Here is a 24,017-nt window from a genome sequence, read left to right as displayed (position 1 = left end):
TTGGTTCCTGGACCCTGACAGTTGCCCTGTCCTGAGTAGGGATGAACAAATAACTGGAGGAGAGGAAGAGGAGGAGGGTAGGAAGAAGCAGGTCAGCATTTGGAGTGAGAATGTGAAAAGTTACATTTCAATTTAAGAAAACATCTATGGATAAGGTTAATTTGAGAACATGGTTCTAATAAAGCATTTGATTAAAACACAAATTAAGTAAAAGAAAAAAAAAAAGTTAAAAAATATTTGCTGCATGGCTTGAAACACTCATTCTTTAAATCACATAAGCAAATTTTTTTCTTACCAAACCAAAATAAGGTGGTAGTGCCACTGCACTGTTATCTGTAAGGTCAGCACTGATATTTATGCTTGTTTAAGAAATATGAAACTTGGGTTCAATTCATCCATCAGCCTGAGGGCATTTGACTCCTGTCCAGGAACTTGCTCAAAACATGATGAAGTATCTCATGTAATAAATTAATATTTTTCTATGAAACATTACTTATCAGCCTTTTTCTCATTGTGGAATATAGTGTAGAGAATCTATAAATTTTTTCCGGTTCAAGAACTTTACCATCTTCATTTTCCAACAGAAATCAGCATATTTTAATATTAAACAAAAATCTTGACTTAAATAATTTCCCTGTGTATTAAGCTCGTTAAGAAGTATCAGGCTCTCAAATCCATTAATTTAATATGAGTAGTGTTGCCTGCAGTAACGCTACAGAATTTATTGCTGAAAGATAACATTTGGATAAAGAGACCATTCCTTTACAAATGACTTCTGAAAAGAAATCACTGCCCTTATAGAACCTAATTTAATTAATCTTCTAGATGAAGGCAGTAGTCAGTAGGAAGAATTTGATGTTGTTTAGCCCCACTCTTGTGAATATTAATATTCAGTAAAATGATTCTTCTGTTTATTCATGAATACTATAAATGTGCATTCAGAGCTCTAGCTCTAAAAGTTGCCAATAGTTTTTTTTGTTCCTCTGTTCTTGTAAACAAAGAGACTCTAACTTTCCTTCATTTGATTTATACCAAATTTTAACAACGGAAATTATGATGAAACTCTTGTTTGAGGGAGAAAAGGATTAATAAATGTGGACCATGCCTGCCCTAAGCGGCACTTGGAGAACTCTACTGTGTGTCTCTGTGTATGATTTGAGAATTAACATCTACAGCACCTGACATTTTAAACTGCCTAATTATGCTAGAATACATAAATAGAAGTTCAGTTTTTAGGTCCCTGTGTGAACAGAATCTAATTTCACTATAAAAATCTATGATAAGAAGCCTTTCTTTAAAAGACCAAAATGAACCAACCTTTATCTTTTCACGCACAATGAATCAGCACAACGAGCAAATCCTTGAAACATTATTAACCTGGATAACAAGAAACTCAGGCCTGGTAGTGTCAAAGTGGAGATTTCACAGTTTAACAGGGGGGCTGGAAGATAGCCCCAGATAGCTTGCCTTCAGAGCTCCCTGCTCACAGAGCCGGGGGAGCCTGAAGACACAGCTCTGCAGAGAGCGTTTCTCCCGGATTTCAGCCCTTCAGGGGCTCCCCTATGACACAGCCTATTCCTAAATTTCGTGATCTCAAGCGTTCAGACAGCAAACGGTTTCAGCTCCCATGGAGCTTTACGCAGTGAGGCTGGACCCAGCCTCTACCCACACAAACAGCTTACCATCTCTGTGCAAGATTTACATCTTTGGGGCCCAGCAAGAATAACAGGAAATATATTTCCAAATAATGTAATATTTACACTCTCTTAAGATGAAGCAATGTTTTGAAAAAGAATAATTTTATTCAAATCACTTTAATACATATTAAATGTATTAATACATTTATATTAATACATATTAAAACATATCAAATACAATATTACATATAAATACTATTTAATTATGCATATTATACATATACATATATACATACAATAAAACATAAAAACAATATTAATACATGTTAAAGGTGGGCCATCCATGTGAACCTTGTAAAGAGCAACATCCCTCTAGGAAAATTTCATTAGCTTTTTAAGACTTAATTCAGTATTTTTCTGGAAATGTAGAGACACAGTATTAATTGACCAGTATTTTCCCCCTTTCACTTGTAAAGTACTTTGTAAAAAAATTAAAATCAAAACAATGATTTTGTTTGAAAGTACTCTAAAAAGGCATAAAGATGTCTAAAGCTGGATCTGAAATGGTTCTAGGAAAGAAAGGAAAAGGAAATAGTTGAGAGAGTTTGCACTCAAATCTAAATTTTCACTGCAGTTTTATCTTCTCTATACAGTTCTGAAACAGGAGCTTTTACTTCAAAATTACATATTTGCCTTCAAGAGGTAGCAACCTCATTGTGTTCTGGTCGTGCAAGAGTTCTATAGGCAACTGTAAGTCCACTATGGACTGGATCCCCATCTCTTTCCACATGCTATTGTGTTTCAGAGTATTTGGCTGAATATTTTAATTTTGGTTTAGTCATTCAGGTAAGTCATGTTTTAGAAGAGTTTCTATTCTTTAGACTTTTTTCATTGGAGTGTGGATAAATGAAAGGCGTTCACTTGCTTTCTTTGCTAAATTTATCACAGCAAATTGGTTCAAAACAGTTTACAATCACTCCCTTAGTTACATTGTAGTAAGCATAAAAGGAGGAAATATTAATGGTGTAGTATGACAGATATAGTACTAAACAATTTTTCCTAAACCTCTGAAGATAATTACTTCAAGCTTCGGCAAAGAGTTCTTGGTACATGACCTCTTCACTATTGTAGCAAAATCTTAGATGATTTTGTGTTTTGTTATGGATTTAAATTTTTTTTTCCCCCAGAAATGCTGTATAATGTTGTGGCTGCATATAGAATAATGGAATATTTTTAGATTAAAATATACGTTGATCTGCTTCATTTAAATATAATTGATTTTTTAAAGGAGGCAATGCCATTTTTTGCAGCACCCTGTTCACGTATGAGAATACTCTGAAGCTTAATCATTTGTGCTAGCAGACCTGTAACTGAGCTAAAACATTTCTAGGAGGATGTAAGTTTAAATATTGCATCTTCTAGGAATATGCTTCTGCTCTTGTTACCATGGCTGAAGTAGATAAAGCATACAAAGAAAAGATGATAGTTGGTAGAGAGGAGAAAGGGAAAATCTGATGAATCTGGACTTCTGAGTTAATCTAAGAGTGAAAAACAATTGTGTATCTGTTTTCAAAATGGTGTATTCTGGTAAGTTTTCATTTCAGAGAATGTTTCTACCAAAATATGTTTTTCATTCCTCAATTAAATATTTCAGATACTATAAAGAATACCTTCAAGCCTGATGACACTGCATCCTAAAGTGTAAGATGCAATGGATAATTTTTTTAAATGGTGTTCTGCCTTCATTGAATGAAACACTTTCCCTTCTCACTTGGGTACAATCTCGTGAAAGCCTGAGGGCCATTGCCTTGCAGAGTTGGCTCTGCAAAGACGCTACTGCTCTTAGCAGGGACGGGGAACTCCAGTATTGTGCTCAGGCAAGATAAAACCCTGATAATCAGCACTTTTGGTTATCAGCACTGTAGTACTCATTAAAAAAAAGAGTAATAATTTTATACTTGCCAGTGGCAGCAGAAAATTTTTTGCCTGTCCTGCTGTACGCTGCACATAGCGTGCTGAATCTTCCACTTTTTTTTTTTTTTTTTTTTTTAAGGAAAATTAGATTTGGTAGGGCAGAAAATATAACTGTTATTCCATGAGTGTAGCAGATACATATATTTCTGTGTTGCTGATTAATAAAAAATATGTGAGGCCTGACCTAGAACAATACTGCAGCTTAATTCTGTATTTGTAGAGATTATGGTTTTTATGTCAAGATGCTGAGGCGTTTACATGATGTGGATATTTTCCAAAAGCTAAGAAATAATGAAAAATTATTTTCCCAATCTAGTGCAACTGTTACAAGCAATGTAACAGCTGGTGATCTACAATTCAGTGAGAGATGAACAAACTCATCTATTCACCTGCAGAGCATAGATAAAAATTAATAAGAAAGTGGGAAGTTAAATAAATAATGAATGAGCATCCAAAGGGGAGAAGGTGAAAGACGAGCAGCAACACATTCTGGTGTAATTAAGTTAGAAATTCTAATCAGTCATTAAAATAAAAGGTAAGGATGGAAGAGTTTGCTCAGACCAAAGGTTTAATAAAACTTGAGCAATGACTTACAGATACTGAGAGGAACTGAATACCTACACTTCTCAGGCATTGTTGCTTGCAGACTCACTTCATAGTATAACCATTTGGAGATAAAAGCTATTCTAAAGTAACAATATGGAAATATAGACTGTGATTTTGCTTTTAGAATGGAACTCGTATACATTTAGGCAGGCAGGGATGGAATAAAGCACAACCACTTGAAGCCAGATACAAAAGCAGGGATTCTGGTGTTCACCTGAAATTCTCCACAGCAGCCAGCTTCCACACATACCCAGAGCTGGCCAGAACAATTAGGCAAATAAGTTCCCACTTCAAACCTGAAACCAGGCCACTGATAAAACACACAGCAAGAAAATAAGTGTTATTTCAAAAGGCATTTGTGGTTGCTTTCTCTTTGATGTGAATCTTAAAGAACAGATGTGTTGCTTTTCATGCAGGGGTTGAATTCATCTTGGACTCAAGTTGAATTCCCTTACTCTGAAACAGTATGTGTAGAGTCCAGCTGGCTAATCAGGCAGGTTGGTTGGGGCGCTTTCCATCATCCCTAGTGAAGCCATACCATCATACAGCAAAGCCTGCCAGGGCAAATTTTGGCTGTCACTATACTTAAAAGAGGGCACTTTGGCTAAAATTAACACAATATTTCTATAGCTTCCCAGACTATTTTGACTCTACTTTTCATAACCAAAAAAAAAAAAAAAAAAAAAAGGGAACAAATGGAAGTATTAGCTATTCCCTATTTAATATGCAAGACAATTAAAATAGCATGTGCCATATGGTTCTGCTTTCCTTGTGAGAAGTTATGTGGTGAACTGAGGAAGAAGCACAGAGTTTGCTTCCTTTCCAAGATGAGACAATCGGATTTTAATTCTTCCCTATCCAAAACTCATTTGCCTTATACTGAAATAAACATCTTCTAAAATGCTGAGGAGGTCACATTTGTCATTCACAAAGTTTTCTGGGCCTGAGCCTAGGTCCCTGCAGTGATGCAAGTATGCCCTGCCCTAGCTGTACATGTTACACGCTCAGTGGAAAATCCTGTGACGAAAACACTCTGTGCACATGTGGCATAGAGTCTTTCAAGGGTTCTGTCTCTGCATAAGCCAATGAAAAGTTCACAAGACTGTTCAAAGGCAATTAGCTCTCAGTGAGGAGTCCCTTCATGCAAAATTTGTGCTCCCCAGCCCAGCTGTTTTAGTTGCAAATGTCTTTGGAAGAAGTTCACAACAACTTTACAGCATGGAAGAAAAGGTCTCCTCTTCCTTCTCCTTTTTACTCTTAGTTTGGAGATTGCAGGGCACCTTTCTTAGTCTCTCAACAAATACTTATCTTCCCTCAGAAACCAACCCTGATTTCATTATTTCAAATGTTGCTTAAAAAGTAGAGAATCTGGAAAAGGGCTGTACATAATCTTAAACTATAGCAGTTGTTTCCGCACACACATTGATACTAAAGCATAATGGTTAGCCTTAGTTTTCCTAGTTTTCTCATGAGGTGGGTCAATTATGGCTCCCCATCTGGATTACATACAAATAAAAGCAGCAATTTTTTTATCAATTGGTAAAAGTGCAAGACTTCTATTTCATAGATAAATAATTTTTATTTATTGGTATGTGATTATTTGTATTAACAGATTAAATACCATTCTTAAAATGACCAATATTTTCTCTGACTTGACAACATTTTCATCAGGCTGGAAAACTTTCCCATTAAATTCACTTTGTAAAGAGAACCATACAAAGGCTAGATTTATTACTCAACAGATGCTCATCACATTACTTAATGCTTTATTTCATGGTCCATATTCATCATCCTTTTTTGATTCTTAAATCTATACACAATTCTTTTTGAACATCTGGTGTTCTTCTATGTTTTTAACAGAATAATTTGTTTGGGCAAAGTGTTTCTTCTTATAATGCTCTTAATCCTCATGGGTGTTTGGAACATAGGCAGGAGAATAGGACTTCTGCGATTAAATGTAAAGATGTTTGCAAGATTGTTTCGTTTTCCGATAAATATAAATTTGTTCCTTCAATGACATCATCTGTTGGCAGCCTTTGACATAAATCTGCTGTTGCTGGGAACTGGGCAGAATGTCCTTGTAAAGGAAATTGTTCTGTGAACAATTGATCTGTGTGCAGACTTCAAGGTAAATTAAAAAATAAACAAACTTAGGTTTCTTTTTAGAATGAGCATTAAACTTGGGAATATAGTTTATTGAAAATTTACAAATTGTTCAAGGTATTTTCACATTAGCTATTTGCCGCATGCCGTATCATATTGGTTTGCTTTTTGGTAAGCACATGTATCTAGTGGGACTGCTGTCATAACGCCATCTGTATGGCTAATATAGCAGTACTGAAAATAAAGGTTGCATTCTTGACATCTCAGTAGAAGACTTTAAAATATAAATTTTTTTTAAGTCATGGATATTTTCTGAGAAAAATAAAACATGAATATGAAAATTTCAGTAATTCACCATGGTGCCATACACCATATCTGAAATTGCATTCTGATTCTGTCAGCCACTGAGCGCTCCACTCATTTCAATGGAGTTGCTAATACACACTAGCCAAAAAAAGTAGGAAGGAAATACATAACGTACCATTTTTTTATTACCACATTCCATTAGTTTTTTTCAGCTACAAATTTACATGTTAAGAGCATTGAAATTTCTTGTTTAAATCTTCCAGGGCACGTTTCCTTTCCTTTAAAAAAGGAAAAAAAGAAAAAACAAAACACGAAAAAAAGGGGCAATAAGAAAAAATACAAACCTAGGAAATTCAGCACCATAATGCTAATGCTTTTAGGCAAAGATATGGTCATAAACCTAGGAAAGAGAATTAAAGCAGACACTCTAACTCAGCTGTTCTTTCTTTGATATATTGATATTCTTTCATTGCTTTGGTGACTCTAAGGAGGGAAAGCTGCCTACACCTGCCCTCCGAGGAGCTGCTGACTTTGCCTGAAGGAAACATCACATCTTCTGAATTACACAGCTCTTTCATCCTTCAGCCCAGGTTGCTGGTGAAGACTTTATATATTCTCCCTCATCTTTAATACTTCCAGCTGTTCTTTTTTCCCATGAAAGGAAATCCCTGTAGAGACATAGCAATCCTCAAGGTATGCCCAGATTTACTTCTGGTGTTCAAACATAGTAGTGTGGGGCAGAAAGGTCTCTCGTCAGAGCATCAGCTCTGCCAACCTGCTGCGGTACGGTTCCTTTCCCCTCAGCACAGCTGTATCTAGCATGGTGCTGAGGGTGAACTCTGAGTAGGTTTCACCTGCTGCGAAAGAGGAGAATAATGACACAGTACTCAACTATTTCCCAGTTTGCTTAAGTTATAGAAAAGATCAGCAGTGCTACCATAAGTTATTGCAACAGCCCATTTCTTCTGCTGTCCTGGTTTTGGCTGGGGTAGAGTTAATTTTCTTCCTAGGAGCTGGTATAGTGCTGTGGCTTGGATTTAGGATGAGAATGACGTTGATAACACACTGATGGTTTAGTTGTTGCTAGTAGTGCTGACACTAGTCCAGGCCTTTTCAGCTTCCCATGCTCTGCCAGGTGCAGAAGAAGCTGGGAGGGGGCACAGCCAGGGCAGCTGACCCCAACTGCCCAAAGGGCAATTCTATACCATATGGCCTCATGCCCAGTATAGAAACTGCAGGGAGTTGGCCATGGAGCAGCAATCGCTGCTTGTGGACAGGCTGGGCATCGGTCAGCGGGTGGTGAGCAGTTGCATCACTTGGGTTCTTTTGTGTTTTTCCCTGGGTTTTGTTCCTCTCTCTCTCATTGTTTTCCTTTATTATTATTCTTATTATTAATTATTATTTATTATTCTTATTATTTCAATTAATAAACTTCTTATCTCAGCCCATGAGTTTTCTTACTTTTGCTCTTCAGATTGTCTCCCCCATCCCACCAGGGGGGTGGGTGGGGGAAGGGTGAGCAAGCAGCTGTGTGGTGCTTAGTTGCCAATTGAAGCTAAACCATGACATCTGCTAAGAAGCCTTCTTGGAAATTTCATCCAGAAACAACTCCCAGACTATTTCTAAATCTCTCTCTCTCACCTTAGCAGATCCATACAGCAGTTTTTCTCAGTTTAGGACATTCTGAGAAGGATTTGAAATGGGACACCTAGCAGACCTTTTTGTCTCTTGGTACTTGGCTACCTCTTTGTTCGCAATCTTTAAAGCATGAGATTTGACTTATCACTCTCTACAACTACCTGAAAGGAGCTCGTAGAGAGGTGGGGGTCGGTTTCTTCTCCCAGGTAACAAGTGATAGGATGAGAGGAAATGGCCTCAAGTTGCGCCAGGGGAGGTTTAGATTGGATATTAGGAAATTTTACTTCCCTGAAAGGGTTGTCAAGCACTGGAACAGGCTGCCCAGGGAAGTGGTGGAGTCGCCATCCCTGGAGGTATTTAAAAGATGTTTGGATGAAGTGCTTATGGACATGGCGTAGCGGTGATCTTGGTAGTGTTAGGTTTACGGTTGGACTCGATGATCTTAAAGGTCTTTTCCAACCTATACGATTCTGTGATTCTGTGACTTCTTTGCTAGCATGCTATATTGCTTCAAGATAGGGAGTGTAACAGAGGCTGTCAAATGCTGAACTGCGCACAATGGATGCTAAGATCCATGGCAAAACTTGGAGGTTGGGGCTAGATGCCTACCCATTACTGGAACACCTCACAAACCTTAGAAAAATGTTGAGTATTCAGTAGAATAAATTTATCAGTCATAATTTTTTGAATCAATCAGTCAAATGTTGAAATTTCTCAAAGACTTTACCTAGTCAGTCTCATCTCTGAAGTTATCTTGGAAATATAAAGGAGCTATTTGGGACATGTGTGTGCCGTAGGAAGGATGCCTTGTTGAGTAGGTGGTTTTAGCAGCACACAACAAGGCCTGCACATGAGGGAGGATCTGCTGAGAGTCTGTCTCGGGTTCCAGAGCTCCTGGGACCGGACCACAAGGGCACCCCAGGAGCAGCCAAAACTCTCCCATGAACTTAAGTGGCTGCAGGAAGAGTTCAGGTTCAGAAAATACCAGTACAAGCCAAAATGGAGTTTTCAGGGCAGTCGTTGATTATGAAGTGCTTTCCTGACACATATGAAATTTGAACAAAGGCTAAGAAACAGTTTTAATACGTCAGAAAAACAATTACAGCCTGTGACCCTTTGTTTAGTTGTTGCCTCTTGAAGAGCAGTACCACTTCAGTTGTTCTGACAGCGTGAAAAGTCGCTCCCTTTCATACGTGTCCGTGCCTTTACTGGGGACAGGGTGAGCAAAGCAACGGCAGTCTTTTCACGCACAGTAGGTCTGTCAGCAGAATGACTTGGGCATAGGGGACGTACCAGGTGGTCTCTAGCTTTGCCCTCTCTTATTCATTCACATCACCAGCAGTTGTCTACAAGCTTCATTTTATGTAATACCATGAAGTATTAAGAGGATCTTCTCTTAAAAATAGGCGAAACATTTGATCTTCAGCTGCACAATGAATTTGTAGCAGTACTGTTGAAATAAGCTGAAAGTTATGTAAGTGTGGAACAGGATACAGATGATAAAAATTCTGGAGTTTCTGTGCTGTATTCTGTAACGTGCTCATATCTACTATGTAGGTTGTCTGCTTATAGAAATCACAAGTGGAAATAATTTGGCTAATATATACTGGCTCTGTTTTCCATAGATATAATAATTTGGCTCTGGAAATAATAATTTGGAAATAATAAAATATTTTGGAAATAATAAAGTATAATTTGGCTCTGTTTTCCATAGATAAAAAAGCAAAACAAAAGAAAGCAAGTTCTTCAAAAACTCGCAGGTCCAAGGGCCTGGCGTAGGAGTGTGGAACTGTTTTGTGACAGCTTGTCCTGCTATATTCAGGGAGGGTCTTTGAAGCCTAGTTTGGGTGGTTTTAAGCCCAGCCTATATCAACTCACATCCCTCGACCAAGGGGGAAGCAAAGCAAGGTGTGCAGACCGGGTGTCCCTGTTCCTCTCTGACAGCAGATCAGCTAAGGTGATCTATACTGCTGTGTTTAGCATGCAGAACATGGAGCACGTGGCGCTGGAAGGCAAACGTTAATAGAGAGCGAGGTGAGCCCTTTCTGCTTGAAAGGAAAACGGAAAAGGTGGCAGTCTTTTTAGCCACCCTCATGTGGAGCCCTGCTCTTTGGGAAACACCAATTGCAACTTTTATTCTTATGAAAGTAATCATATGAAAACCCTGTATTTTTGCAAAAATAGATACTTTTGAATTATGTTGATTTTTAATTTTTTAATGCCATATTGGGTGAAGCACCAGAAGGCTGGGAACAGTGGAGTCTCTTTACAACTTCTCATCTTGCTGGTGCTTTGTCAGCCTGAAATACATAGAGATTTACATATATTTTCCCAAGAGGTTGCTATTTCTCTGACAAGTGTTGAAATAGTAGTTGACATCTTTAATAAGAGAATGGAGCCAAGGAACAGAATGAGTAAATTAAAACAGCCGTTAATTTGATTCTAGTTTTGATCTAAAAAGAAAAAAGTCTAGACATGAATTGGTATTCAAAAAACTGCCATGATTATGGAACTAATCCTTGTCTGGAATCAGATATTAGAGATTATTTATGATCAGCCAGCACAAGTTCAGAGTTCCACTGCTAAAATTTGACATAAATAATTGGAAATTGGGAAGTGAGTAAAATAACTTAACAGTAGATACGCTGGTTTATGAAACAATTTCTGGGTACAGTTGTTTTTTCCTCTGCAGAGAATGGCTAATCTTTTTTATCTATAAAATAATATTAGACTTCATAGTCTTTTGCATTTTTTTCTGAGTTGATATTTTTATTTGCTTCTAAATTAAGCGGGTTAACTTTAATAATTGCTTATTGATTGTTCATATGTAGTGGCTCATATGCAATGCTCATTCTTTGGTTGTTCATACGCTCATGTTTTCTGCCTTGTTAGATCACTATGGATTTATTAAAAATCTTTTCCTTTCTTGAGCTACCTGAAAATATTTGGGTCATCTGTAAATTTTGTCAGTTCACCGCACTATTTCTATAAAATAGCTGAAAGAAATAATGGGAACAGTATCTATTCAGCTGGTTTGACATCCAAATTTTCAGTTGTTTAACTTCATCAGGATTAAATGGACTTGAAGTCTCTGTGTAGGCTGCATCTGTTTGACATAGGCCATCTTTTCTGAGAAATCATGATTGAAAGTGAGAAAATGGTCATCTGTAATGATCTCTACTTATGAATCTTAATGAATCATCTGCTTAAACTGAGAAATGGGAAAACGTATTGTCAATTTGTAAATATTTGTACTTTTCTTTGAGCAGGGATGTGAAATGGTTAGGAAATTTATTCGTATTAGGCCTATTTTGTATCTTACTGAATAATTTGTTAGTGATGTATGACCTGAGCAATGATGTATGTCTCAAAATCACACGTGATGTGCTTGGTGCAGAGCATGCACTAGCCCATAGCAAGCCAGTCTTTTCTCCCATTGCCTCTTAGTTAATCTATGCCTAAAATAGGGAGAGATGGAACCTTTCCTCACAACTGTAATAAAAAAAGCTAAGTATTTGGAGAAGGTGGATGTGACAGACATCATGCTTTTTCTTGATTTTTTTAATGGGAAACTCTCGTCCTTGTGAATTCAGAGAAAGGCTTGGAAGTGCCAGGACTGGTTCTGAGAGGCAGAAATAAGTTTGCGTTCCCCTAGTATGATTTCTGGAGGTCTAACTGCTAATTCTGGGTGTTTGGGATTGCCGAAAGTTGGAAGCATCATTTAGGGATTTTATTTCCTTCCCTGCTAGGTCTCTTAATCCTGCTGTGTTTAGAAGTAAAGGAAGCCTTTTTATGTGATTGGATTCTAAAATTCTGCATAATGTAATGGCAAAACAAGGAATAATGCTGAGACATGAGTAACGTGTGAAACAACTGATGTCTAAACCATGACCTCAATGACCTGCTGAAGACTCTCATCGGTTCAATTTCTTGTACTTAGTGCTTCAGGTGGAGTCTTTGTAGACTATCACACAAGTTTCTAGCGAGATTTTGAAACTAGTCAGGGTTTTGAAACCACAACTAGTGGATTACTCTAGCTCATTGCATTTATTTTTTTAAACGATGTAAGCTAAGTAAGTGTATAGCAGAGTTTCTAAATGACAAATTGAACCATAACTTGGCATATTTCCAAAAGATCACTGAGGGGCAGAGTGTATATCACTGAGCAACTTTATTTAATTGCAGTTTTTAATTCTGTTGAAGATTACTTTGCATTTTTAAACTCTGATGTCCTTGTTCTGATCTGATCTTTTCATTCTTAAATTATCGCAGAACAGTAAATTTTAGTAATAACAATACAAAGAACAGTTAACATTTTTTTCGTCATTGAAATTTGTTCAGCCATTCTGTATCCAGTTCTCAGCAGTTTTCCAAGTCAGTTTGGAGGAATACAGCGGGCCTTATTTGATCTCTTCTGCATGGATCTAATACCTACGCATTTATTGTTTGCGAAGGAGCAAAAAAAGAGCAAGTCTGTAAAGCAAAAAGGTAGCGAAGGTCTCTTTGCAGCAAGGATTAATTTCAATTTACCTGTAAAATTAGAAGTTGAGTAAGATATTGGTTACAAAGCAAAGTGATATAGTGATAGCATTGTTTCATGGGATTTTTCACATGAAGTTTTCTTCTTCTTTGCCATCTGATAAAAGCATATGTGCTATTTCTGCTCCAAGGGCCTATTTCCTTGTCTTGTTATACCTGTGTGACTAAACTAGCTGCAAGACACGATCTAGTTACAACTGAGTATCTGCCTGACCCGACTGGTATAGCTGACTTTTTCTAAATCTGCCTTCTCTCTTCAGGTTACTGTTCTTTGTGCAGAAAGACAAGTGAAAGAAGAAATCTAGAGATCCCTGACGCCACCAGTACAGGTTTAACTTTAAATTGAAATTGTGAGCCTTTTCACTGGTATGGCCTCTACTCTGTCCCCTGGGTATAGATGATCTTGGTTTTGCTTAACTGTTCTATATTTCACTGGACGCAAATGATTAAAACTTGTATGATTCTGAGAACATTAATTTTGCTCAGAATATGAAAGCCTGCTTTTTCTTCCTTTTCTCCGCTCTCTTTGGTGAAAATTTGTAGCAAAACTGGGATATGGTATTCAATGTGCAATATGGAGAAATGTCACATAAACCAAAGCATTTCCTTGAGCTAAAGATCGCTAAATTATCCAAAATATGTAAGTGAAGAATCTGCTAGGATGCTTTGTGTCAGATCCAACTTGGCAGTACTCTAAAACAGTAACCATAAAGGTGAAAAGCATTAAGCATTTAATTTAACCATTAAGCAACAGGAAATGAAATCTAACAGATTGAGGCTAAAATTTTTTAATGTTTACAAAAACATTGAAATTTATAAAATGTTTTTTCAGATGGTACAGCACAAATGTCAGTTATAAGCCATAGTATGTTTTCTCTTCAATGAGTTTCAAATATTCAAGTCCTATAGTAACACACTTATCCCTCCATGTAACACCGTATTCCAAAATGTCTACCTGGTGAGACAGGTGTGAAATTTATTTTTTATATCTGTTCATTAAGTGATGCATGATAGTGGAGTCTCATGGGATAGTTATAATTTAATGCCTAATACTATTTGCCTAAATTATTCTTTTGCTGTGTTACTGCAATGGTTTTGGGGCAAAGGTGATAATGTTTAGCTATATTTCCAGGAGTTCTTAAAAATAATTGGATTAGAAATTATGCACTGAGAACATACTTATTATTCTTAATGGTTCAGGACTTATTTAAGTGTTTTAATCAAGCAGTAAATGATGTATATCTCAGACTACTTTCATTCCTGGTTTTTGAATCACAATTTGTAAGCACTAGAGCACAAGCCTTTTCATTAGGCAAAACAAATTTTTGTAGCATTTTGTCTTTCTCGTTCCACGCAGTAGGAAATAAAAAACAGACGTTAATGTTAGAGGCAAGCCATACTATTCTGTCTAAATAAATACACAGAATTAGCACATCAGTAAACGAGGTGATCATAATTAATCTAATACACCTGCAGAATGTCTTATCCAAATCACTCTTAATTGATTGCCATTGATATTTGTCTGAATTGCTAACAGAAATACAGCTTTTAGTGAGGAAAACAGTCTGGTGTGTATTTTCATTAGACTTCCTGTGGCTGTATTGTACTGCACCTGCTTGCTCCCAAAATGCTTGTTATAGCTGTCATATACTTTTATGAGGATGGGAGCAGTGTTCTGGCAAGCTAACTTGACTCAAATTGTGTTCTGATATAAAACATGAAGACCCACTTGTGATTGCAAAGGTAGTAAGTCTAATTTGATTAGTGCTTCGGTGACATGGCATATTATGAACGTCATTTGTCATTGCTCATAAGTACTCGTGAAAGAATCATTTTCAGAGAAGGCGTAATTGAAGCCTGCGAACACGTTCAGCACCTTTTGCGCTCAGGGGAAGAGCTGGGGAGAGTCAGGGAAACAGCAGTAGATCGTGATCAATATTGGCTTTAAAACAAAAAGAAACAGGAAAGGCAACAACCAGGAAATCCTGCCTTCTAAAATGAGTGAAAAATCTTCAGTGGGAGTAGGATTTTCTCCTTAAGAGTTATGTTGCTGAGTCTCAGCTATTAAAAAACCCCACAATTTAAAACCTTAAAACTCTGTTGTTAAACAACTAGGCCTTATTTTCTAAAAATTTTGTAAAAAAACTTTCAGTGAGTTGCTAAGCAACTGGGCTTGAAGAAAAAGGCCAGATCCTCAGTTTATGTGAAGTGGAAGATTTCCATATATATGTGTGCATATAACCGGTCCCCTCCACCATTTTTCAAAGATATGCATCAGGTTAGTATGTCTGTCGAGCAGATTTTGTTGTGTACACAGAAGTCAGCTGATTAAAAGATTTTACAGACATGGCAAAAATTAAATGTTCTGACGGCATCAGTACAACAGCAAAAATATCTTCTCGTGGAAAATTGCAAAGGTTTTAAATTTTTCTTTCTCAAGCATCCCACTGGAATATGTGTTTGAAATTATTTGTTTTCCGCTTTTTAGTTTTTAAGAGTATTGGTATATAAACATTGCTGAAAGGATTCATTAGAAGGCTATGAATACTGGGGGAAGAAGCAGGGTGGAAAAAGGCGGCTTCTTTTTTTTTTTTTTCTTTTTTAATGGAATATTCTCTCTCTGTTGTCAAAAAAACATGACTCAGGTTAGCGTTAAGGTAACGCTAGTGTGACCCCAAAGTGAAAGAGTGGTCGATATTTGTGTTGTTTGTTATTTATGCAATTAATTTCATAATCATGGTATATTCATGTGCTGGTTTTGGCTGAGATGGAGTTAATTTTCTTCCTAGGAGCTGATATAGTGCTGTGATTTGGATTTAGGATAAGAATGCTGATAACACACTGGTGGTTTAGTTGTTGCTAGTAGTAGCACTAGTCCAGGACTTTTCAGCTTCCCGTGCTCTGCTGGGTGCACAAGAAGCTGGGAGGGGGCACAGCCGACCCCAACTGCCCAAAGGGCTATTCCATACCATACGGCCTCATGCCCTGTATAGAAACTGCGGGGAGTTGGCCATGGAGCAGCGATCACTGCTTGCGGACAGGCTGGGCATCGGCCAGAGGGTGGTAAGCAATTGCATTGTGCATCACTTTTGTACATTCTTCTATTCTTTTTTTCTCTTTCTTTTCTGTCCTATTAAACCATTTTTATCTCAACGCACGGGTTTTACTTTTTTTTTTTTTCCTGATCCTCTCCCCTGTCCCACAAGGGAGGGAGGATGAGCGAGCAGCTGTGTGGTGCTTAGTTGCCAACTGGGGTTAAAACATGACAATTCATTATATGTCCTACTGCTGTACCTGGGAAGATGGAAGACTAATATAAATATGAACCAGGAATAAATTTCATCTTAAAACATGGGACTAACCCAGCGAATAGAGCTGGACTTTGCAAAGCAGAATAAGGGAATTGTCTTTGGACACCAAACTGTCTTTGGGTTCAGTACTAAAACAATTGGAATTTCTGCCACTGGACTTTTATGAAAATATGAGCTTTTCAGGGAAATTTTGGCTCTGATTCAATTGCCAAATGGGATTTTCATAGTAATTTGAAGTAATTTAAACAGTTACAAAATATATCAAGTATGAATATATTTTTCGTCATCATTTATGGTAAAAATGGACACTGGTATTTAGATTTCCGTATTTTAGAACAGCGTAGAAATCAAATGTATACAGTGAGGTCATTGTATTCTATTTTCTGAACGTTTTTCTTTTTTCTTTTTTTTTCTAGAAAAGTACTTTTACACAAATAACTTGGCTTACAGGTAACTCTGGAAATGCCAGAAAGAAGTGCTCACTGGAGCTGGCAGCTCTAAACTGGGTGAAGGACTATGTCAATGGAGGGAACGAGAAAAGGTCTCCAGTCTTTTTCAGTATAATACGTATTGTTTGGTGAATTTCTCCTACAAGCAGTATATATAAATATAATACACAGTGCTGCTGAATTAGAGTTGCTTCGAGAAATAACTTGTAGGCTACACAAATGGAAAGATAAAAGCGTGGTAGCTAGTGCTTGGGAAAAACCACGGTAGCTGGGATATCTCTAAGGGCTCTCCTCTGTCTGTACTGCTGGCAGTCGTTCTGTCCTGCTTCCATTAGGTATCTCGCAAGGAGCGTGCTTAAAAGTTAAGAGAACAAGCACAGTTAGGTAAAGGAAACGCAGAAAACTATTATCAATATAATGCCAATGTTCAGTTCATCTTCCAGTGGATACTGGTAGTAAAGCGACCTTAATTCTTCAAAAACCGAGTGAGGTCTTTTTTTAAAAAAAAAAAAAAAAAAAAAATTATACTAGAGATTATCAGGAGACTATTACACTTTTTGAAGCTCAATGTCTTGTATTTTAATTATCACCTACCATCTAGTGCTTTGAATGCTTTTAAGCTTGTTCAATCCATTAAAGCAGCAACTGTGTTAATAAATTCTAGTCACCAATTCATATTAAATGACATACGTAGCAAACGGTCCATCTGTCTCTGTTGTATCGTTCCATGCCTTCTTTCATGTTTCCATTACAAATTCTGTAATAAATAGTCTGATCATTTTGAGTGACATTTGGGATCTTTATTGGACAAGACATTTCAAGTACATCTGTCTTTTGGCTGGTTTATAGCTGACAGTTCTAACAGCAGCTATTACCTTCCAAAAGGCTGCATTTGAAGTATTCTCTCTATTCCCCCTCCCACTTTTTTGTTGTTGTTGTTTCAGTGTGCATATTGCTGACATTTCTAGCTTGCCTTTTTTTAATTTTTTTTTTAATTCCAGACACTTCTTTTCCTCTATGATGATGGTTTTATCACTGTTATGCTGAGTCAGGCCATCTCTGTCTCAAACTCCAAATCTTAATCCTGGTCTCTTTTCTCTAATCCTATCGCTATCCTCCATTAGCCTTATCACTTTTGCCACTTCATGTCTTGGTGGGTATAGCTTCCTCATTACTTGAACTTTCCAGCTTCTATAATACACAATGTTCTGAGACTGTCAAATGCTTCATTCTGCTGCTAATGTTCTGCTCATACATTTTCCTCAGAGCCTCACTTTGCTTGGTTTTCATATCTATTGCTTGGTTTTCCTATCTATTGGTTTGATATATTTGTACAATGAGGTTTTTGGGTTTTTTTCCCCCCTCTCTCTTGGATTTCCCTAAAAGCCCAAACCAGAACAATTAGAACTACTAACTCAGTGAAAGAGTATTTGATGTGTCTAATCCACGTGTTATTACTGAGAGCCACAAGATGCTCTAGTTGTCACTGTTATCTCAAGTTGCTGTGAAATTTCCATGCACTTGGTGTTGTCAAATCTGATGGCTAAACTACCAAGTCATTTGGAGGTTGTTTCTTCTTTTCCATTCGGATCATGTTATGTAAGAATTTTTCTTTAAGACAGAAACTCCCCTTCCCTCGGTTACCCTGCCCACCATCCCACTCTTTGAATAAGCTCTCCTTCACTATTGTTAGTACGCTGTGTTTTGGGTGGCCACAGCAGTTGCCTTTGTCGTATCCTCTCATTCCCTGTTGCTGGGAGGTGGAAACTTGCAAGGAATCATACTGCTGAGACAAGTCTGCCACATAAAATTATTTAAATTGACAATAATCCTCTTTTATGTAAAAATCCAACCTTAATACTGCTTCTGAGGATCCGCTGGATTAATTTCCTCTGTCTGCGTGAGCAGAGGCACTGGCCTGTACACAGAAAAGAAAGAGAAATGCCTCCAGCTCTGGTTCTTCTAACCACAGCTCTGTGCTGTGTCACTCCTGTAGCTTTTGCTATACATAAAACTGTATCATCCTGAGTTAAGAGATAACACATACAGGTGCGGAGGTATCTCTTGAAATCCTATGAATGCTACATAAAATACAACAGCACCTGAAGTTTGTTCTAAAGAAACCGGGCCTAATTTCTTTTTTTTTATTATTTTAAAAGTTTCAGTGAGCATAACTGTTTGAGTTTGCTTTATATGATAAGTAAATTTTGCACTCAAGGTGAACGGTAACAGTTAAAAAATCAGCCTTTCTCATAGACAAATCAAAGCTTAATTAAAATTAATTTTATTTTGGATATGGGGAAGTAAAAGTAAAGTCCTTACCTGTTTCCCTTTTGTATGTCAGCACATTTAGTCCAAAAGTGCAGAATAGTAATTGTTAGTGACTAAACTGTAGCGTGATATATTATGTTCTGAGGTTGTAGTTCTCTACTTTAAATATTAATATTTCATTATCACAACACTTATTTTCAAGTCTTCTGGAGAATGCAGCATCATACATTTTTAATTTTTCAGCCAGACACTTCCCGTATACACGCACGTTTTAATAGCTCATGTGTTTCCTTCTGTTTCAGAGAAACCCTGGGCTGGTGGATTGGATGGCTCAAGGGGCCAAGCAGCAACTCAGCTGGCAGGCTTGGTAGGAGCTGTGACTTGGGGTCAGTCCCTGATGCCTGGGGAAGTCCGTGTTGTGTCACTGAGATCAAAAGATCGCCTTGTTTGCAGTCAAAATCAGAGACAGGTGAGCTACTATCAGTGTCCTGCTCTGAAGCCCTTTGGCAGCATTTAAGTGTTTAGGGCTGAGATTTTGGGTTGAGCCAGTCTCTTCAAAGCAAACACTATATTTTCTGGTCTTTCTCCCTTCATACACGATCGTGTCACGTAGTATTACCATACGCAGTTAAGTGGATATAAAGCAACTTACAACGGCACCGTAAGATTTTTTTTTTCCCTTTTTCTAAAATGTTAACTGTCTTTAATCAAAACAATATATTTGCTTAAAAATGCAGCTATGGGCCATTGAGATTTTTCAGAGTGGCTCACCACATTATGGGAGTAAACACCTCAGCAGGAGAATTGCCAGACTCCTACTGCGTTGTATAAGAAGAGCCTTTGAATATCTAACTGTCTACAGGCACCTCTATGCAACTGTGAAAGCATTAAAAAAACCTCAGGCCAAAATGTCTAGGACCCACCTCAAAATGTATGACAGAAAGTGCTGAAAGTTTTCAGCTTTAATCATCATGTTTCCATTTTTCCCCCTCCCTCAAAAGACAGGGAAAGTCATGTGTTTAGAAGTCAAAATGTATGCTTAAGTAAATAATATATAAAATAGGGCTGAATCAAGTCACGTTTTAAATCCAAGGAACTCTAGTTCAAGGTCACATAATTTACTCAATTTAAGTCATAAATCTCTAGATCAATAGCAGAGGTGGAACCTGAAGAGAAATATTTAACCTTTGGCAAACCCCTCTCTCTGTTTTGTACAGACCTTGTCAACACAAAATCCCAGCTCTGTGTGTATGCAGGCACATGTGCCTAGAGTTGTTATCCTTGGAAGAAACAGAAATAGTGTTTATATTAGGCAAAACATAAAAGATGGAATGAACATATATGCAAAAACATTCTGTTATTCACAATTCTCAGTTTATTTGTGTGTTCTCAAAACTTCCAGCTATGATTTTTTTTTTTTTACTTAAATGCAAAGGGTTTTTAAACACAAAAGTATATATTTAAATTTTAAAGCATGTGCAAAAAGAAAATAATCAAGATGGTTGACATTGGAGAATTAAGGGTACCATCACATTTCTTTTGCTACTATCTAGTGCTGCTCAGAAGTGGTTTATTTCTTTGGCTACTAAATTCAAAACTTAAAGCATCTTTATTAAGTATGACTCAGAGTGGTTTTTGTTATTATTTTCCATTTCACTGAAGGAAAATACAAGTCTTAATACTTTTTTCTGTTTTTTGTTATTTTTCTGTTTCACTGAAGGAAAATACAAACCTTCACTAAAATTATTTTGTCATCTAGAATGTTATTATTTTTGGTCTAACTGAAGTGTTCTATTTTCAGATGTGAAAAAAAATTAAAGAAATGAAGGGGCAAACTTCCCAAACTTTTGTAGGAACCAGTTGCTGTTGCTGTTCCCCTTAAACTCAGAACTTCAGATTACTGATCTGTGTTCAGTGGATATTTAAGTTTTGAAAAAGAAGTAAAGAGCTCCAATCTGATGCCTTAGAGTGCGTACCGGCCTGATGAGAGGCACACTTCAGTGGCAGGTGGAAGACGGTGGGTAAAAATTTTCCCAGGCTGAGAACTGCAGTTCAGATTTCTGATGCGTTTGGCATTAAGTGCTCTGATCAGAGAGCAGTACGACAAGAAGCAGCCACAGCATTCCAGTTTTTCCCTTTCCGTTTGAAAATTGTTCCAAACCAAAAATATTGATGAATTTGGCCTGAATTAGCAAATAGTATTATAACAATAGACAAAATATTTTCTAGAAAGAATTGATTTTCATAATAAACAATTTTTTAAAAGGGTCATCTTCTGGAAATACTGTCTTCAAGCAGCATTTATCTATTTTACATGTAAAACACTACCAAAATATTCTATCTGGTCTGAAGTGGACAGGAAGTACAAATCTCGCTAGAGAGGCTGCTGAAATACTTAAAAATATGAGGAAAAGAAGAGAAACAAAGGTAAAAAACCAGGAAGAGACAGCAGAACAGACAGCTTGCTTATCTTCTGACTTGTCAGGGAATATTACCTAGTGGATGGGAGATGTAAATAAGAAACATGATAAAGTTGTAGAGCAGCCAGTTTAATTTAAGTCGAGAAAAAACTTGGATGAGTAAATCAGAAATAAATAACAGCAAAAATCCAGAGGTGGAGGTGGAAGGAGGGGACATGATCCCCATGAGGATTTACTTTTAGTTTCTGTTCTCTGTGTATGGCCCTGGAAAGAGTATTTGGCAGATTAACAGTGCAGGAGGAGCTCTTTCAGGCATCGTACCCTGAAATTTCAGCCCAGTAAAGGGAAATTCAGACAAGATAAGATTAGGACTGGAAAATCCACAGTAAAGTTTACAAAGTAAACATGATTCTTTCTTCCTAAAACTTCCAGGCGAAGAGAAAGGAAAGCAATAGTACACCATAGCCATCAACTCTTTTGGTTTTGGATGCAAGTATGGAAAATTACAAGAGAGTCCACCTGGGTAAGTCCCCTGTAGACTAACCCAAAAAAAGCGTGTTGCCTTTATATGTATGACTCCCACCCTTGATATCTATGAGAATCTGGATGTTAAGAATTCATTTTGGCATCACTAGTGAGAGTGTTTTCAGGCCAATAAAGCCTTAATGAGTTCAGCTTGAGAAAAACAATCCTTATGATGAGGTATGAGCGAGAGAAATAGCTACTTAGAATATCGCTGTCAACCAAAGAGGAAAAAACCAAAGACTTCAGTTCTCATCTATCATATCCAAGCAAGCAGAACTCACTCTGGACGCAGATGCATATTTAATAGCTTTGGAAGTGGTATTATCACAGGTGCAAAGCAAGCAGGAACGTGTAATTTCTTGTTACTGCAAAGCCTTGGCGCCACAAGATATAATATGCTGTTGCCTGTATCTACCACCAATAGTACCGCATTTATGTAGGCAACAGCAGGATCCGAAATAACCTCGCACATTTCTCATTAATTTTTAAAGTGCGAGGGGAATTAACTTATTCACTGGGAAAGCTAAAAATCATTTTCTGTAAGCAACTTCTCGCTAACGTTTTGGATTTGGAAGCGACAAGGAAATATGGTGGCACCTACATCACTTGGTAATGAGACTGACTGAAGGAAAACTTCTGTCTGCTGTGCTCATTAGTCCTCATTGCTCTTCACCTGTAAGCATGCCTGTCTCATAGGTGTTACGGCATATAGATTCAAAATGCAATCGGTCAACCTTTCATGATCTGTATATATCGGAAGTATATAATGCTTAACTTTAATTTCTTAACTTTTCCTAGTAACTTGGAACAACAAATGTCATAAACACATTCCTTAATTTATCTCAGCAGCACAGGACCTTCAGATTCTCTCAAGCTTCTACTAAGCATAATTCTGTGAAGCCCTGAGAGAGTTCCGATGAACTGAAAAAGAAACAAAACCAGAGAAAATTGTTATTCTTAGAACTGGTTGGATATCAGAAGGAACTGTATTTAGGCAATTATTTGAAAAAATCCACTTCTAAATCAGTAACAAATTAAGCTAAACTTTCTATGACTATCATCAGACAAGTATCTAAAGGGAAAAAGCCAGAGCACATCAAATGCAATTTGCAACAAATCCTGGGTACAGCTTGTTCTGCCATCCACTGCAATCAATAAAAACCTTTCACTGATGTTAATGGTTTGGGATTGAGGCCTGCAAAGTGAACAGCTTTATCCTGATGATGGAGTTGTGCACTATTTCACCAAGTTTGGCAGATATTTTGAGCCAAAACGGAAAAAGCTACCAAACAACTGATTTCCAAAAGAGTAGAACAGTAGAAATCCATTTTAGAAACTATAACTTTTAATATTTTTTTTTTAGGTTGGTATGTGATAATGGAAGATCAATTTAAAAATATGTATTTCTCAAGTCTAAAAACTGTGTTTGTGTTTTGCCATAACGTATGACTTTCTGTAGGTGGATTAGAATCAATTCTTAAAGGAATTCAGTGGTGTAAACCCATCTATTAGCCTTACACAATTCTTGCAAAAATTGATGTTGGATCAAAAAAAGCCCACTTTTTCTAACAAATGTTTAAGCTTTTGACCTGACTTAAGTATTTGATTCAAACTCATACTGCTCTAAAAAAAATTTTAAAGAAGTGGATAACGCCCTGTTTACTTATGATTTCTAAAGAGGGATATGGATATGTTTGTGAAATATTGCTTCCCACTATGTACAACTTGAGTTTTTTCTGTCATGTCCTGAGTTATACACCTTGATTACTTGCAAAATTTACATACCAGTTAAGTTACTACTAAGCAAAGATTTTGTTGGCAGTGTTGTTCATGGGAAAATACATAATAAAATTTGAGAATTGTTATTTTTCATTGTTAGGTTTAAAAAGAATGTTACTATTCCCTGAAAGGGGTGGCGGGTGGAAGCACATCTAATATTTTTTAAAAATATACATTTAATAGTGCTTCCTTGGAAATAATTTTTTTACATGGAGTTTTGCGACTGTCTTCAAAGGCGGGAATGGCAAAATTACTTTCAATCTAAGGTGAAATATAAGGAGAATAAAGAAAACCATGATATTTTATTATTTTTTTCCTCTAGGACAAGCAGATTTGTGAGTCAGTCTTTGATATCTGATTAGGGAATCCTCATTAAACTTAGGAGTCCATAGAGTAAAAAATAGACTTGAAAACAGATGATTGTGTGTCATGGTTTAACCCCAGCAGGCAACTAAGCCC

The 24,017-nt window shown here is 37.1% G+C and overlaps 1 protein-coding gene across 1 annotated transcript in view; it reads left to right on the top strand.

The window, feature by feature from the left end:
- Window positions 1–22,521, top strand: part of LOC140651599 (uncharacterized) — a 268,878-nt gene extending 246,357 nt beyond the window's left edge. The window contains exons 6-8 of the mRNA XM_072861238.1: window positions 16,531–16,655; window positions 19,137–19,303; window positions 21,687–22,521. Of these exons, the coding sequence (XP_072717339.1) occupies window positions 16,531–16,655; window positions 19,137–19,303; window positions 21,687–21,709 (315 nt within the window). The 3' untranslated portion in view covers window positions 21,710–22,521. The remainder of the gene's footprint in view (window positions 1–16,530; window positions 16,656–19,136; window positions 19,304–21,686) is intronic.
- The last annotated feature ends 1,496 nt before the right edge of the window (window positions 22,522–24,017 follow it).

Source organism: Ciconia boyciana, chromosome 5, assembly GCF_034638445.1.
Source record: "Ciconia boyciana chromosome 5, ASM3463844v1, whole genome shotgun sequence".
Lineage (NCBI taxonomy): Eukaryota > Metazoa > Chordata > Aves > Ciconiiformes > Ciconiidae > Ciconia > Ciconia boyciana.
Note: the sequence above shows the minus strand (reverse complement) of the source record. Positions and strands in the feature narration are given on the sequence as shown.